At 36.1% G+C, this 13,890-nt stretch overlaps 1 protein-coding gene across 1 annotated transcript in view; it reads right to left on the bottom strand.

Moving 5' to 3' along the window:
- Positions 1-13,890, bottom strand: part of LOC121406848 (calcium-activated chloride channel regulator 1-like) — an 81,923-nt gene that overhangs the window by 44,647 nt on the left and 23,386 nt on the right. The window contains exons 7-10 of the mRNA XM_041597719.1: positions 4,158-4,308; positions 2,102-2,218; positions 1,417-1,638; positions 122-428 (exon numbers count right to left, since the gene is read on the bottom strand). Coding sequence (XP_041453653.1) covers positions 122-428; positions 1,417-1,638; positions 2,102-2,218; positions 4,158-4,308 — 797 coding nt within the window. The remainder of the gene's footprint in view (positions 1-121; positions 429-1,416; positions 1,639-2,101; positions 2,219-4,157; positions 4,309-13,890) is intronic.

Genomic DNA, 13,890 nt, shown 5'->3' with positions numbered 1-13,890 from the left:
ATTCGTTCCAGTTGGGTTCCTGGGGTTGCGACGTCTACAAATTACAGTAATGACGATGGAAAAAGTGAGTAAAGCCAAGAACACGATACAGGAAATTGCAATGATAAATATGATATATAACTTTAATCTTGCTGGTGATTTGGAAGTCGGCGCCATGCTGGTCGGAGGTACACGGCGTCTTGAGACGGATACTATATTCGATAAAGGACCCGCGTTGCCAGCCTCATCCCAGGCTCTTATCATGAAATAAAAGATAGCATCTGAGTCTTCACCCGGCAGAAGAAACGAGATGGATTCAGGATTTCCAGAAGAAGTGACTTGAGAGAGGTTACCGACTATGAGATCTATATCGGTAATGGCAGAAGTAGAGGTAAAGTCGGTTCGGAGTTGTGTATAGTTATCTGAGAAATGGAGCTCGTAAGAGGCAGCTGTGTAAAAAAAGAAAGAAAAAAAACCTATAATGTACTGTACAAAAAATACAAAATAAATGAAATACTCTTTAAGATCAAGGATGTATTCTTTATTGAACTGTTTAACGATATTTTCATGATTGCCACCTCCATAATAAAAATACTTATATTTTTTTCCTGCAAAGTTCTATTCTCTTTAACAAAGTTCATAAATATCCTCCCATAAGTGTTGGCTACTATTGCAGTTTATTTCTGAATTATGATGAATGATGATATGAGTGAATAAGAACAAACAAAAGCGTCTTTCAATGGATGCATTTTGTGATTTTACATTTGAAAATTTGGGGTCAGGTCGACAAAATTGAAGTGATTGTCTTCTTTGAGACAAAACGTTTGTTTCTCAATCACAGAATCGAGTGAAAACTTCAGAATACCTTCTTTGTAACTTTGTTATGTTAATAAACACAGTCGGCCATTTACTCCCACACCCATAGGCCAGTATTCTAGGTGTATCCCGCCACAACCATGTGCTTCTATAGGGACCTCCGCCTTCCTCTGTACACATAAGCTGTATATATTTACATAATTTATGGATATTGATTTCATATGAATTTTTGTTGTTAAAAATTAAGAAATTTTGTAAAATGGAGGAAAATAAATGTTAATTTGAAATGAAGTCAGGTTTAACTTAGACCATGGTCTAAATCTGTGTTAGAATTATGGGAAGCCAAATGTTTAAAAATTCTGTGTTACAGTGAATGCTTTTCATGTTAACTGTGCTCTTCACTTATTATTTAATGGTGGAGACAACTATCTTACTTATCCTTCCCAGGCAGTTGATAATGTTCAGGGAGTCAAATGAACTGGTACATTGAACCTCTACTGTTAGAGATTTATGTAACAACTTGCTTTCCATATAGTTAAACCACAACTTTAAACCAGAGTTTAAATTAAACCCGACTTCAGAATACAGGCCATAGTGGTTGAGAAGGGTGCTGCATCATACCCGTTCCTTGGTCCAAATCATCCCCTACAGCTGTCCATATCAATGTTACATTTCTATTCTCATCGTAGGTTCTCTCAACGCTCGTAATGTCAGTGATCTTAGATGGTGCCAAGATATCAACATTAAGACCCGGGGAGTAGTTTTCGACTTGGAAGACACCCGCCGTAGTTGTACGCTGGAAGCCTTTAAACGTTGCTGTATCTCGTCTCGATCTCAGACCAACTGGAACAAGAAAACAAATATCACAGCGTCTGCATAGAGTACATTATCTAAACAAATATTGGTTTGATTCAATTAATAATTTGGTACAACAATCACTTCTTTCTTGAAAGGAAATCCTTAATGTGATCTAAGGTTTTCTCAACACAAGCAATCATATATATCTATATTTTTGACATATTTCTTTCCAGGAGGTAAAAACTTACTAACCTTTCTGGGTTTTACGCCTTCTTCCATTATGATTTAAATATGGTATTCATATTAATTGTGTTTGTTCTACATGTATAACGGTTTTTGCGTTATTTATATGAGAAATGTCAAATTGTAAGAAAATAAATGTTCACTTCAATTGAATTGAACAAATTTTACAGAGTGTAACACACAAAAATAACTTTAAAAAACGATTTCTTTTGTGCAAACGGATGATCCGCGCGAAGTTCAAATGGATAGAGTATACACAACTAACCATTTGATGAAGATGTTGTTTTTCCGTTTACATCTACCTTAACGCCATAACGTCCATTTGAAGAGAAATCCAGGAAATAAGCCGAGTAAATACCGTCACCAGTGATCAAATCAGCTCCTGAAAAGTGTGAAGGAGAAGAAGGTCAAATTTTTGGGCGAACATTTTTTTCTGCAAGGCTTATGGATTTTTTTTTCTTACAATTTACCTTTTTTTAAATCTAGTTATTTCTACATTTTCTTAGCTAATCTCACATACAGGCAGTAATCTCAATATATTTCACAGACGTTTACATTTTATATTACATAGTTCATGAACAAAAAAATAATTGATTTATAATATAACTTCAGAGATATTTAGAATTCACATGCAATGCTGTCCAGGATGTGCTCATGTCATTTCATTATTCTTTCCTATATTCCGCCTTACTATGTAATTCTATTGTTGAAAAGTCGATTAAATTCTTTATCAACAATTAACCAACCAATTAATCAACAATTTTTTATGTTTGTATAATGTACATTTTTTTAATTTCAGAATGAAATCGATGCAAAATAAGTAAAAATTAACTGGAAGCGCGTCGTTGATATTATTTTGATTCACACACGACTCTATACTTACCCTTTTGAAGATTATTTGGATATACTATTACACTGTAGAAAAGGCCTCTAAATGACAATAATCAGTAATATTTTTCTTCCTATATGGAAGACTAAATAGTTCCAGTGAGGGAAAAAAATCCATTAGTATAGTAAATGAAAAGCACAAAAAGTAAAATAATAATAACAAATAAATGAATAACAATAATAAAAAAGTAATATGATTACATCAACTTGATAACCAGCATTCTATCATGTCTATAGAGTGTGTTTTTACTCTCGTAGTTATTCACCATTCTCTTAATTTGGGAATTTTCCTGGATTTAATAGGCCTACTTCGGGGAGAAGCACAAGGACATTTTACACGCACACAAATATTATTCCAATTTGTTTTTTTTTAATTTATACCTCAAACTCACACTTTCACACGCACACGCACACACACACATTCGAGTAATTGGACAATCGGTGACTCATTTATCACTTACTCAACAAAGTGCTGGGTACACACAAAATTTATAATTGAATCCGCCAATCTGGCTCATTTTTCAGACATAACGTGGGCATACAGTCCGCTAATCGAAGACACTTCGCACCCTACACACACATGGGACTTGGGTTTAATTGGTCGAATAGATATTTTTAACAAATTATGCGTTTACTATAGACGCAGCTTACAAATGATACGAGGAACCGATTGGCATGATTAACTGAACCGATGACATCCTCGGTTGATAGGTAAAAATTAATTAAAATGTATCCAGACGTATAGGCCTATTTTTTGCATTATTAAATGAACCGAGGACGTCCTCGGTTGATAAGTACAAATAAACTAAAATGTGTCCAATCGTATTCGCCTATTTTTTTTTAAACAAGTGCACACCTAGTTACCAATAATGCATATAGCATTTCTATTTATTTGAAAACATGATAAAAGAGCATTGTAAATTAAATGCCTTGCTCTCGGGCATATGTGCCGCGGCCGGGGATCGAACTCCGGACTTTCCATGTATAGCCAGGCGCCTTAGACCACTCGGTCACGGCACCTTAGACTACTCGGCCACGGCACCTCCCTTTCAGATGAGGAATCGATTGGCATGATTAACTGAACATCATACTGATAAGTTGCAATGGATACATCGATGACGTCTTCGGTTGATAGGTAAAATAAATTTAAATGTGTCCAGACGTATAGGCCTATAAGTCATCACAAACACCCCCCCCCCCCACACACAAACCCTCATCAGTTACTGTTTCAACATCTTCAATGCAGCTAGTGTAGTCATGATCCCAGTGAGGATTAATCTGTTCTCTTGGCAGCCAAACGAACGGTTCCCCAAATTTGTTAAAAGCCTGTTTGTACCTAGCTCTAACTATGATAACCGTGTGTGCTTGGGAATCGTATAAACAACTTTAAGACTGAATTTCTGACAACTCAGACTCTTTTTTTTCTGACTAACCTAGTCCATTATCCCGGAGTGGGATGGTTGTCATATTCCCTGATGTTGTACTTTCTACTGTAGCAATCACCGTCGCATCGATCACCGGTTGGTAGTTGGTATGGACATGGGCATAGACCTCGACCAGGGGAAATGACGTGTAGTTTACTATCTAAATGGATGGGAGTTGATATCAGATTTGAAAGTTAATACTTGAGCACATACATGTATACAGACAAATCCTTACATTTATAAATGATGTCACATGAATACCATTACGACAATATCATACTTCACTGAAAGCAGATTGCTAGTTGCAATCTGAGGGTTCTCTAGTCATAGAGCATTGATCATGGAGATAATCAACATGAAAGCACCTACATAACTTCAAGAAAACCGAGACTGAATCATCAATGGAAAAGGTTTGACGAGGATCAGCTTATTTACTTGTAAAAGGTTTCCGATCTCAAATCATAATGTGAACGTATTTCAATTTCAATTCAATTCAATTTATTGACCATTAAAAAGACATCAAAAATATTTACAAAAATAACATGATACAACAAATTCAAAATATAACAGGTTACAAGTTTCTTAATGGTCAGGGCCCCTAAGAAGCAAGACTGCTTATAGCCGGGGCCCTACAAATATACAAATAATATAACTGATAAAAAGGGTTATAAACAAATACACACACACACACATACACACACATTCACACATCATCACACAATGCAAAACACAGGAGATAGAACAGAATAGAAGATAAGACGAGATAAAAAAGAAGATAAAATACTATTACAGGTTGGGATTTGAGTTCTTTAAATAATTGAACAAAAATGACTTTGAAAGTAACTTGAAACGTGAGAGTGTTGTGCTGCTTTTTATATCAGAATTGAGAGAATTCCATTCTTTCACCCCAATATATCTGATGGAATTGCGAATAAAATTAATTTTAGAAAAAGGAATACGATAGTTGTTTTGATGTCTAGTAGAGTAATTATGAATTTGAGAATTTGTATGAAACATTTGTGAAAAATTTTCTGGAAGGGTGCCTTTGTGATATTTAAACATAAAAATCCATGTATTTAAACGAATTAACTCAAATAAAGGTAACACTTTGTGTTTAACAAAAAGAGGCGCACTTGGACTCATATAATGAGAATTTGTTAACAAACGAAGAGCTTTCTTTTGTAAAATAAATAATTTAGATAAATTTGATTTAAAGGTGTTACCCCAAATAATATTACAATAGTTAAGATGGGGAAATAATATAGAATAATAAATATTAAGTAATATGCTGAGGGGCAAAAAATCCTTAAGTCTGTACAAAACTCCAATACATTTTAGAACTTTGTTACAAACATTATCAATGTGTTTTTTCCATTCCAAGTTTTCTTGGATAGTGACACCTAAAAAATTAATACAATCTTTCCTTTCAATAGCAATGCCATCAATTTTAACACATTCAATATTACTTACAATTTTTTTCCTTTTGGAATGGAAGATAACATACTTTGTTTTTTCCGCTGAAGTATAAAATATAAAAACAGAGGGTCGTGGGTTCGAATCCCAGCCTTGGCGTAATTTCCTTCAGCAAGAAATTCGTCCACATTGTGCTGCAGCTACAGCTGGGGTAATAATATCCAAGTCCTTTGGAAGCGCATAGAGACATTATTCATAATTGTGATATGCGCTATACAAGAACTGTTTATTATTATTATCATTATTATTATTATTATTAAAATTAGCACAACTTCAGCGGTGCAGTTATAGTCTGGCACAAAATAATATCCGGTATCACCCGTATCCTGGTAACCTCTTGACCCAGGAAGTGTTGTAAATGGAACAGAATATGCTCATATTGTAAAAGAAGTGAAGGATAGGCAACGTCGCTTGGACAAGTATTAAGGCGGCTTGTCAAAGGTGTGCGTGCGTTTTTACCTTTATATTCTGCGGCGAACCCGCTCAGCGTGCCATTGTCCATTTTTCTTTCCTACGGGTCAGTGCTCTTGCCATTTAAGACGACAGCGTTCCCTTTTGCAGCGAAAACGGAAGCGTGCGCTTTTATCTTTTCTTTTGACACCCCCGGTTGGCTCTTCGATAAAATGTTTCTACATGAGCGCCCTCTATGTCCACGATATCGACGTCTTAGGCAAACTATTAAACGAGCGATCTCTAGTCACTGATCTGGATATCGTTGTGTCCTTGTATCGGTGTGCGTAGTTCAGTGGGGTATATATCTTCAAAAGTTACGCTTTCACATTTTTTTGATAATTTTTCGTTTCGGGTTTCAGTATATGACAAAATTCAATAAGATTTAGATTTCATTTCTTTAATAGAACAATTAAGCTTTAGCCCTTTAGCACGAGCGTGTTGTTTTATTTTGAAGAACATACCGTTAAGAAATTGAATTTCTGAAAGTAAGTGTTCAGGCGAGGGTAAGATTTTTTTTTTCATCACACTGAGCCCGCAGAGTCAGCATTGTCGGGTGAAAAGGAAAGATATGGAATTGACCTTAACATCTTTGTAAACGAAATGCAAAACCCCACGCAAAAGATGCAATATAAATCATACCTGGGTCCAAAAATGATGGCGTTTAAAGCAATACACTGAAACGCTACTGTGAAAAAAAAACACTAAAACATAAAATGCAAACTTTTTTTGTGGAAAAAAGGCTGAAAACTAAGGGCAGCGTTGAAATTCAAATTTGAGCTTAACATAGGTCTATGTTTAATTTAGCCCTCTTGTCAATTTGTTTTTGCTGTGAAATGTCATTTTTTGAGGACTCTTTTGGGGCGATTTTGCCCCCCCCCCTTGTGGAAAATCCTAGGTACGCCACTGCATTTGTTTAAACATTTGAATTCTAGAAACTTATATATTCACACATAATACAGATGCCGTGCAAAACAAACGAATAAAATATAATTTATTTGAACTTTAAAAAATAAATTGGATGCTCAAGCTGTCATATCGGTCATTGTAGCTTAAATGCACAATTCTTGAATTTCATTGCCCGAAATTCAGAACAAGAAGTACTTTCGTTACTTTTTAAGACCATTACAAACATCTTTACCTTCGAACGAAATCAAAAACACTTAAAAATGAATATTGAAGTTATCAAAGTTGAGGTAGTCTTGACCATGAATAGTTGAGTGTTTATAAAGGAATTATAGCGTCTTCTATTAATCACATTCTTCACTTTAATGACCGATGAAAAATATCGCGTGAATGAAAATCCAAGTTAACACATTTAAGTGACTCCGACATGATGATATTGGACAGGAAAATCTATAAAATATTTTTACCTGGGATCCGTCTTTATTCTCTTATATAAATTTCCCCTGTGATCTAGAGTGCTCTGTGACCTAGTGTTCTTGATTACCATCCTGGAGCCACATAACCGAAGGGGGGGGGGTCTGGGGCTGGGGCTGAGGCCTCAACAAGTACCATGATTTTATGCATGGTGACCCCACCCCTTCAAACCAGTCCGCTGGGGGGAGGGGATTTTCAAATTTCTTTCAATTTTCCTGTTCTACTTATAATATTCAATTTTGTCAACTTAATTCTGATGGTTCCTTTTTTCATCCAACTTTATTTCTTCCTTTGAATTTTTCTAAAACTTTTCTATACCTATTCTTTTTTAACCTTCACGTTTGACTTGAACAATACGTGTATATTGCCGTTGATTTCTTCTTCCTATCAAATATTTAAATTAATCTGCAATGTGTGTATGTTAAATTATTGCAAATTAGATTCCCAGTGTCTAAGGTAAACATAATTTACCGACGTAAAGTTAGTAATACGAAAGCCTCTTTGGCCTAGTTTCCCTTCCAACTTTGTACTTCACCTGTTAATCGTATAGCTGCATTCTGTATAGCTTGCATATTTAAATATGCACCAAAAAATAAATTAACATACAGGAAATGGTAATACCTCGGTCACATTTGCTCTACGGCGGCCATACAGCGAGTCGAAAACAGCCGTTTTATTCATTTTATTAAAACCTATATTTAGCAGGTCCAAAAACTGTTAAAATGACTGTTTTCGACTCGCCTTAGAACAAATGTGACCGAGGTATTTAGCATACCAGATCAACAAGAATGGAGTGCATGCTGGTGCGGATCCTGCCGGAGTAACACAATACAATCCAATCAGCGCCGTATTTATTTTGAACAATAGTTGGGCTCTCAAAAGTATTGTGGTCTATTTTGTGACCTCTACTAAAAGAAGTCAGTGGGTCTATACGGGGGTCTATATTCTGCACATCAGAGGGTACAGTTATGTAGTGAATCCCGGGGGGATCATCTGGTCCGTGTGCCCCCCCCCCCTTTGAGAGCCTTTATCAAATTTTTTAATGTAAATATGCCATTTTTTTACACAAGTGTGTCCTCTTTATTTGAAACTCACAACATGTATTTTAATGAGAACATGTCGTTCATACACAAATGAGGACCTTCACTTTAGCCTGGTAAACAGAGAGTTGGTAGGCAATAAATATAACTCAAATGTTCACATTAAGAGTAGACCTATAAAGAGGGAAGTTACATGGTTAATCAAAAATGTGTTGATAAAATATCAGTCGAACGCCAAATAGGTTTTATGTAATATTGCTCTTTATAAAGGTTAATGTTAAGAAATATAATGGAAACCATATCAAAATGCACATTACGAAAAGAAACAAAATCAGGGTTCTAGTATGGGGACAAAACGAGAACAAGAAAACTACCCATTTGATGCTCATTTTAATTCCCCGAAAGCCGGACGTTGAAAATGACATGGGCCAGCGCATTGCAAGCTGTATTTAACGGCTTACCCCCATTGACAAGGTAGATTTAAATTACCCCATTCTTGATTGGGGAGATTAACGTATATTCTTGAACAGAGAGGTGGTCTGACGGGTTGCGGATTTCAATAGAAAGATGACCTCTTGATTGGTAGGGGTATGTCAAGGGGAGATTATCACTTTGTCAGCGCGGGTGACTGTCTTGATACTTTGATGTTCCCCGATGTGCCTTCTATTCGAAAACCGTGTTTGCAACTAATCCCAATTATTAAACTATTTGGAATCAAAATGAAAGCCTAACTGCACCCTTTTCATAGATTTCGTTTGAAAATAAAATACTTACGTTTAAGGTAAAATTGGAATATGAGAAGGCGCTTCATAATATGTAAACCAAATAGTGTCACTTTTAAGCTTTATTCTTTTAAATCAAATGTAAAAATATATGTAAAATAATCTCACAAGCCTAATCTAAATAGTGCGAGCACGAAGCGCGCGCTAATTTTTAATTTTTTGTTTCATGTATTTTGTCCTAAAATAGCATTCTGGCAATGCTTGTGATCCTAAACGAGATGAATGAATTTAGTACGCATTGATCGTTCTGATAACAAAGAATCTGTTAACGGCTACTTTTAATTATCTGTAAATGAAAACGTTACATATTTTGAACAATCAAATAATGCGAGCGCGAAGCGTGAGCTGAAAATATTTACTTTTCTTCCTGAAGAATAGAAGTTCTAAGCAATCTTTGTAATCATGAAAAAGGTAAATACATAGCTAAGCAAGCGAAGCGAGCGCGAGGAAAATTTGAGATTTGTAGAATTGTGAGTGGATATGGATCACAGTTAAAAAGGAACATATATGATTCATTATTATTACTTTGAGTTTTGACATAGGGCCGGGATATTCTAAGAACAATATTCCATCATGTGATAATTATGACTGTCTTCCTATTTCTCTTCTTATCAAATCGCGAGATGAAACTTTTTGATATTCCATTCTGAAAAGGGGACAATTTATCATTAAATTAATTAATAAGCCTAATCAGAGCGCGAAATCTGTCAATATTATATATTTAAAGCACTTTGTAATTACGAATAAGATGCCTGAGTTGATATATTTTTAACAATCAATGTGCGCACAAATCGCCAGCCGAAAATTGTTGATAAACTGTCATAAAATATATGCGGGCGTGCAGCGCTAGCTGATATGTTTTACAATCTGACATGAATAGGGATATTCTGATAACTAAAATGGAATACAGGAAAATAATAGGTACCTGACAAATCAAATTTTGTGAGCGTGCAGCGGGAGCAGAAAATGTTGATATTCAGACAATAAAAAAAATAATTTTTTACAGAACACTTTTTGAAAATGAAAGTTCGATTTCCGAGTTGAAATATGTTATGTATATTGACTTCAAAATTTGATATTTTGAGTTCCATATGTGTAAATCACCTAAAAGGCAATGCGAGCGTGAAGCAGGAGCGAAATTTTTATATAATGACATGACATAATTTTTTTTTTATTGTTTTCCCCTCATCTTATTTATTCAATCGTTTTCCTTCTATGTTTTTTTCTCCACTCTTTTCCTCTTTTTGTCTTTCTTTCCCCGTTTTGTTTTTGCTCCGCAAATAGAGGGAGGAGGGAGGGGCGGGCCCCATGCCCCCCCCCCCTAGATCCAACTCTGGAACAATCTAACAGAAAGTATTAAACAAGCAGATTCAAGAGAGAAATTCAAGTCAATGTTAAAACTTTTTTTTGGGGGGGGGGATTAAATAGCCTTTCCCTCCGCATACGAAGCCCCATATCGTTTACAGCCTACTGTGAATTGTGCAAATACTTTAAATTTTGGTGAAATTCATTCTCTCTTTCTATTTGTTCCGTAGCGTTTAGATACATATTTTGTGCTTCACTTGTAAGTGGTATACAAATAATGTAAATTACTATTAATGGCGTGCGTTTCCCGATCTCCTTATCGAAATCAATATTAATGAGAGAGCACAATATCAAAGTTCTAATTACCACCATCATCATCACTGTTATCATCATCATTCATTCATTATCTATTTCCAATCGTTCTCCAGTATCAATTTTATAGTTTATATAATCCCAGGTGAGGTGAATGGGTACCCGGTAGGAAGAAATTCCTCGAATGCTCGAGCGCCCGATCAAGGTAGCCGTGCTAAAGCCGGGGTAATAATAGCAGGGCCCTCTGGGAGAATAGTTTTCGGAACTGAAGTGGCTACCCTGGGTAAATATGCCGCTATTATTATTATTATTAAAAAATGAAAGATAATGGTAATGATTATGGTGATGTTGGTAATCATGAACATTAGATCCGTTTTGTGAGATAATTTATGCGATTTTACACGCTAATCGCTACTCGATGATGGTGAAAGAAATCTTTTAAATAGCACAACAGAAGTCGGGGCGGTAGTTACTGCATACACATACTTTAATACACTACATTATTACAAAAGATTCCCCATCGGGCGGGCCAACGGTCTTTTGAAGTAGGTTTATCTATTGAAATTACGACAATAATCACGGCAGCGGATATGGGGAATTCAAGACTGTGAGCTTCTAGCTCTCCCATTGTTTTCTGTGGCGAACCCGCTGAGCATGCTATTGTCAATGATTCTCTACTAAACGGGTGACTGATCTTGCTTTTTCATGATAGGCCAGGGCAATGACTAAGAACAGTTCGATGAATATCAATGCCAAGCAATCCTGAAAGGTCAATAATGTTCAATTCTCTTGATGGAGAAGCTTATATCATGGCCCTATTTGCTTTTGCTTTTAGGCCAGTAAGTGTACTAACTAATATTAATAATAAATAATCACATTCCATCTATTTTAGAGCACTGACCTAATGCTAATATCACTGCCCACCTGCCCTTCTTATACGTCTCCTACTGCTTTTCCTTCGCCTTCTTCTTTTTCTTCTTGCGTCTCCTTTTTTTTCTCTATCTTCCTTTTCCTCTCCGTATCCTTCCACATCTCTCATTATTAATCTCATCCCTTTTTACTGCTCCTCCATTCTACATGTACGTCTGCTTCTCCTTGGTAATTCTTCTTCTCCTCCTCCTTCTCCCACCCCATCGATTTATGATGATAAAATTATAATGAAATAATAGAAATGTTAACGAAGATAATACTTATAATAGAGAAATGAAGATGATTGCGATAGTAACAGCGGTGATGACGATATCGATAACTATGGGAGGATATAGACCATGTACAGCACAACGTATCAGGCGCAATTTCAAATATGATTACATGACGATTTCGATACGAAATATTCATCATAAATCTAGACCTAGTACATTAATATACACTTATCTTTGTAGAATAATGAAATCGCCGCTCAATATCGATAATTCTGATGATAACTAAAACAGAAAAGCATACGTGGGACAGTGTATTATAACATTGCCTCGAAAAATACCTGACATTTGATGGAATTCTGTGCTTATATCGCTCATTTCTCAGCACTTTTACGACTTTCTTTCACAGGGCTATTTGGCAAATATTTTTCATTTATACAAACACTTCGTTGGTAAAGTTCATTGGATTCTGATTTTCAGATCGTTACCACAGTTGGTATTTATCTTCATTTCCGAACATTACGTTTAATACGTTATACTTTAGTCTGTTATATGTTGTTTTTATGTTGTACTCTCATACCCCGAGAGGGGATCGATAGGGTGAATAAAATGTAAATCTAAATCAGGGGCGGATCCAGCCTCCGCCAATAGGGGGGGGGGGGGTGATTTTTTTTCACCCATATTTTCCCCGATCGGCCGCCCAAGGTTGATATTTAATTATTTCTTTGAATTGGTTGTCCCAGTGGCGTAATGATTATTAAAGTTATTTAATAAGTCTTCGCATCATCTTATTCACTCGCCTTCCTCCTTTTATGTTTTCCTCTTCTTTTTTTCTCCTCTCTTTTTTCTTTCTTTCCCTTTTTTTTGCTCTGCCAATAGGGGGGGGGAGGGCCTTTGTAAATGTAAATCCAACCAAGAATCGGATCTATACAACATAATGTCTAAAGGTCAGGGGAGGATCCATGACAGGGGGAAAAAAGGTTCCGCTTTTAGGGGGGGGGCACTCTTCTGTTTTGGCTGCATTTTGCATTACAAATTCTAATTGTGCCTCTCATAATGGAAGGGGGCAAGGGCGGCTCCCCCCTAAATCCCCCAGTGATAGAAGGGTACAGGAAGTTTGAGGATGCTGATTCATTCATGGCATACAATTTTCGAAATAGACGACCACAATTTCGTAAATATCCAGTCCACGCGCATGCGTACTCTCATTCCGAAGACGCAAGTCATAAAATAATTTCACCCCCACCTGATCACGGTTTCTGCGAGGACACAACTCTGCTTTCTCATGAATATTGATTTCGATGCAGAGGCAGAAATCGGGAGAACCCCTCTCAAATTTTCGAGTTTTTTCCACTCTTTCAACTGTATTTCCTCCATTTTTTCACCCTTCCTCTTATTCCATCCAAATATTATTTTCTTATTTCTCTCTGTTTCCCCTTCCTTTTCTCTCCCTTTGACCTCTTAGTTTCTTTTTCCTCTTTTCACAATCCCTTTTGGTCCCGTTCCTTTAAAACATGGAGATAAAGAAAATTAAGAGACAATATGTTATCCTGGGGAAATGGTTGCCCGTCAAAAATATGAAAAAACTATTTAAAACAGTTTCTAATAAATCTTTGTAAATCTTTTATCTTTCTATGCCTAATAGCCATGATAGCGCTAAGCTGTTCCGGTCATATTTATTTTATCATTCTATTTCCTTTTTTTTGGGGGGGGGGGGGGGCGTTCTCGACACCTGTTTGAGATGCGAGTAATAATTAATATTCCAAGTCGACGTGAATTCTACGAATGGCTTGGGCCTACGAAACGAAAATATGTGGAATCTTATTTTCCCACCTAAAACATGAATTGACTGTCTTCCAAT

This window comes from Lytechinus variegatus, chromosome 2 (assembly GCF_018143015.1).
Source record: "Lytechinus variegatus isolate NC3 chromosome 2, Lvar_3.0, whole genome shotgun sequence".
Classification (NCBI taxonomy): domain Eukaryota; kingdom Metazoa; phylum Echinodermata; class Echinoidea; order Temnopleuroida; family Toxopneustidae; genus Lytechinus; species Lytechinus variegatus.
This window is presented reverse-complemented; position numbering and strand designations above follow the sequence as displayed.